This window comes from Volvox carteri (assembly GCF_000143455.1).
Source record: "Volvox carteri f. nagariensis unplaced genomic scaffold VOLCAscaffold_924, whole genome shotgun sequence".
NCBI classification, from domain to species: domain Eukaryota; kingdom Viridiplantae; phylum Chlorophyta; class Chlorophyceae; order Chlamydomonadales; family Volvocaceae; genus Volvox; species Volvox carteri.
The window spans coordinates 1-4,663 of record NW_003308380.1 but is presented as its reverse complement, the minus strand read 5'-3'; the positions used below and the strand labels follow the sequence as shown (position 1 = coordinate 4,663).

The 4,663-nt window shown below is 52.0% G+C and overlaps 1 protein-coding gene across 1 annotated transcript; it reads left to right on the top strand.

Moving 5' to 3' along the window:
• Positions 1 to 939: 939 nt before the first annotated feature.
• Positions 940 to 3,312, top strand: VOLCADRAFT_101399 (uncharacterized protein; the record flags this gene model as incomplete). The annotated part of the gene is made up of 6 exons (XM_002959836.1): positions 940 to 992; positions 1,326 to 1,485; positions 2,279 to 2,320; positions 2,630 to 2,642; positions 2,983 to 3,047; positions 3,295 to 3,312. The coding sequence occupies 6 exons, from the start codon at positions 940 to 942 to the stop codon at positions 3,310 to 3,312; spliced, it is 351 nt and encodes a 116-aa protein (XP_002959882.1).
• Between the last annotated feature and the right edge of the window lie 1,351 nt (positions 3,313 to 4,663).

Genomic DNA, 4,663 nt, shown 5'->3' with positions numbered 1-4,663 from the left:
GCATAACTCAAGAATAGCCCCAGTAGCCGAAATCCAAGGTTCACCCAAAATAAGGTCGAACACGGGACTAAATTCAACGACAGCGAGCCTTATAGCCCTGTATACGAACAGGCACTTCAGCAAAGCCTACAAATGAAACTGGCTGTCTGTTACCCACGATGATCTTGGGTGCTGCAGTCGAACCGTCAGGCGGCTTAACCACCAAACCCACGCGCCGTGCAAATCCTGCGCTGAGTAAATGAGCGGCTTGACTGCCCGAATCGAGCAAGATGGTCGCCTCCTGTTGGCAAACAGAACCTGCAAACTGCATAGCCAAACTGGGAGACACCGAAAAGGGGACGGTTGTTGCAACGCAAACAGCCGACTCGGAAGGAGACTCGACAGGAGCATCATACCAGAACTCCATCGGCAAGGAAACTCCCTGCACACGAGACATTTTACCTTTTCCCGACGACACGGAAAACAGGTGATACCCCGCGTGGTACTCATGAAGCTTTTTCATGCCTGCAAGCAGAGGACGCCAACACGCTGTAACCCACTTAGGAAGCAAAAATCCTCCAGACGTGGTTGATGGCGCAATCGACTTGCAACACAGGTAGTGACGCAGGAAATCTTGAATACACGCCCGAGGCAGATTGTAACACAGCAAAGGCGTAACCCGGGATGCTCAGATTGGCATTTGCGTCGTTACATTGCCCCCCACTTAGCAATGGACGTCCTCGGCCATTATTTCGAGCACAGGAGCCATCCCACCTCGCGCCAGTGCGCTGGTTTATCCATTACACCATGAAATCGCCAATTTGCGACTTGCTGGTTGCCAGAATCGAACCGCCGACCCGAAGTTTATTTCGGAATTCGTGCGGTCCCGTCTCGATACCATTGTAACACAGCAAAGGCGTAACCCGGGATGCTCAGATTGGCATTTGCGTCGTTACACAGATGTATCCAAACATGATGTCCTGCACAGCTATCATGCAAAAAGCTGCGAGAAGGTGAACTATACTTCGGACACAAGGCATTAGACCCATCGTTAGATGCGCATGCATCCCAAGTGAAGTGACGACCAGAAAGCTGCTGCAAGTGCTGAAATTCGTGCTTGCAAATGCAAAGTTCTTGAGGTGGAGGGACATCTGCAACCGGCATCGAACTGTTCGTCTTTGTGTTACAATAGAAAGAAGACTCTGTAACCAGACGTACGTTAAAAGCCGTGTTCAGTTCCGACTGAGAACGATTCACAACGTGATCACTTGCGTTTGACAACTTCACAGGCGCACTCGACATAGTCGCCAAAGACTTGTGTGCTTGCCGCCGAGGCACGCCTGCAGGCGTCGGCTCAACCGACACAGCCACAGATGGTCCAGAAACAACAGGTTCTGCGACACACAAATCACGATTATTCTGCACAGCCAAAGAAGCCATCGCAGACAACACCGAAAACTCTACATCTTGTTCAGTGGGCGTGAGATCAGCTCCGCCATCGGGTGGGTCAGAACCCGGACAAGACAACGAACGTCACGGCTTGGACATGGACGACTTCCGCTCATAACAGAAGAAGTCCATAACAGCGATTGCGCACGCTCGCAATCCGCAAACCCAGATGGCTGATCGAGAGTAGCGGCTGCTGACGCCGGTGCAAGCACCAAGGCCGCCAGCGGTGAAATAACAGCAGTGGCAGCCGGATCGGTAATTGCTCTAGTAATTATTCTAGGAGAAGATATTGGAGACTAAGAACTGTGGCGAAAGCAGGCCGACGATAAAATGCAAAGAAATGGCCGCAAAAGCATAATCCCAGAAAGAAACATTTCACCGTCTCGATGCCAATGTTACGTTAAGGCTTATCACAACCAGTCATGGTGGTGTCGAAAGACACCGGATGCGATACACCAGCGAAGATGTAGCCATCCAGTGTATGACCCGCACTAATGTACGACGTCGCAAAAGGAAGGTCTTGAGAATAGCTACGTGAACCCCGTTGAAGAGAAGCATTTAGAGTTATGTAACTGCTCTTGCACGTTACATTATGTGTTTTATGTGGGGCGTTAAAAATCTGTCATACTCTGATATGGCTATTGGCACATAAATTTTAAGTAGGCAGGTAGTGGTGGGCCACATCTGAGCCAGGGTTGTTATTATTTGTGGATTCGTTGCCTTGCTGTTTCTGAGGCTATGGAGGGTGGCTGGGGCTGGTTGGGGGAGGGGTGTGTGTATGTTTTGCCGCCGTCATTGAAAACGTGCCTGCCCTAATTGTCACGTTCCCATCCACGTGCTGCACGTGCAGCAGGCCTCGGAAGATAGGGCCGACGTCCAGCCGGGAATGGAGGTGAGATGGGAGGAAGGGTCGGGGCTCTTATGTGTTTTATGTGGCGCTTTAAAAACTTGTCATACTCCGATATGGCTATTGGAGTACGGCAGATTTGTTTTATGTAGGCAGGTAGTGGTGGGCCACATCTGTGCCAGGGTTGTTTTTCTTTGTGGATTCGTTACCCGTTGCCCTCTTTCCCTCTTGTTTCTGAGGCTATGGAGGGTGGCTGGGGCTGGTTGGGGGAGAGGGGCATGTATGTTTCGCCGCCGTCATTGAAAACGTGCCTGCCCTAATTGTCATGTTCCCATCCACGTGCTGCACGTGCAGCAGGCCTCGGAAGGTGGGGCCGACGTCCAGCCCGGAATGGAGGTGAGATGGGAAGAAGGGTCGGGGCTCTTATTTGTTTTATGTGGGCCGTTACAAAGCTGTCATATTCCGATATGGCTATTGGAGTACGGCAGATTTGTTTTATGTAGGCAGGTAGTGGTGGGTCACATCTGTGCCAGGGTTGTTTTTCTTTGTGGATTCGTTACCCGTTGCCCTCTTTCCCTCTGTTTCTGAGGCTATGGAGGGTGGCTGGGGCTGGTTGGGGGAGAGGGGCATGTATGTTTCGCCGCCGTCGTTGAAAACGTGCCTGCCCTAATTTCATGTTTTCTCCACTGTGCACGTCCCACGTGCAGTGTTGCACGTGCTGCACGTGCAGCAGGCCTCGGAAGGTGGGGCCGACGTCCAGCCCGGAATGGAGGTGAGATGGGAGGAAGGGTCGGGGCTCTTATGTGTTTTATGTGGGCGGTACAAAGCTGTCGTACTCCGATTATGGCTATCGGAGTATGGCAGATTTGTTTTATGTAGGCAGGTGGAGAGGTCGGGGTGTTTGCCGGCAGTAGAAGGGTCTGTAGGACAGACACACGTATTAATGTGTATAGGGAATGATCAAGAACATATGTGTGCCGCTGCTGCTGATGTGCTGATGTCACTGTAATGTTTGGTAGCTGGTGCGGGAGAAGTAGCGGCAGCAGCAGTGGCGGCGGTGGCGGTGTTATGTCATCCCCAATCACAGTGACATGCAAAGTGGCTGCTTCTTTACGACCAAATTCGAAATTGTATTTGGCAGAGCATTAAAATTGAATGCTTTTATCCATACTGTAAGCCGTACATGTTTCTGAACATCTCCCCAAAGGAACCGTGTCTTTCGGGTCCCCCATGTAACACAAAACCTTCCCTAATGGCTACAATGCCAATGCACATTTCATGGGCTCTCCTGTATAACACTAATACCATTGTTTGGGGGTGTGTGGTGTGGTGGAGGGGAGCCCTCGGGAGGAATAATAAAAATAAACATACTTGACGGAGCCACCCACCATTCAGGTGCACCATATCTGGTAGCAGCTGGCTGTACTGCACCCCATGATGATGGCCTCGCTGTCGATTCGAGTATCCACCCCCCAAACCATCACCTGGTCATAATGATCAGATGAGGTGAGGACCGTCAAAGCACACATACACGCACGCAACTCACAAAAAAAACACAGCACATACATCTCGTCCGCGGGAGAGAGCTCTTAGGCAGTCTTTCCATAGGGCGGCTGGGCAGCAGCCCCTGTGGCCAGTGTCGTCAGGCCCGGTCAGATCCCTGTAACCTTCACACACACACGTAACACACAACACAGACACGTTCCTCACGGGTTCTCTGTTCCTCCTGTTGGCCAAAAAAGAGAAAAAGACAGACGTGCATAGGGTTATGGGCAGGGTGGGGTTAGCGCTGTACACGCAAGGTGGAGAGCACCAGGGGGGTTCGCGAACCTAGCAGGGGGGGGAACTATCGCTAAGCACCCCAACCCGACACATGCACATACCTACACACATACACACATACACACTCGCATACCTACCCCCCTACATACCTACACACATACACACACACGCCGTGTCACTGGATGAACTGGTCAACACCTCCCGCACCGCCCCTGCTGCTCCTTGAACACAAAGCCCTCCTCCCCAGCCCCCCGGAGAGATGAAAGGGCCGCCTGGAATCGTTCCTCGTTGTAGCTGGGGACCTGAAGTGCCATTGGGGGTATTGGGGAGTATTGGGGGCGAAAGGTCAGGGGGGGAGGTCAGGGGGAAATCATATGATGTCGTACATGATGCCAAGTCAAAATAAGGGGGAAACAAATCCGGAGTGTTCAATGGTGAGGTGAGGCACTTTGAGGAGTGGTGTTGTAAGAGCAGTCACTGAAGTGCACGACTCTACAATTCTACGGCTAGTGGCTATGGCTGGCGATCATGGGCCTCCCACCCTCTCCTCCTTTTCCCCCTTCCTCCCGCACCTTTCTTCCCCCCTTTTCTCCTACCCCCCTTCCA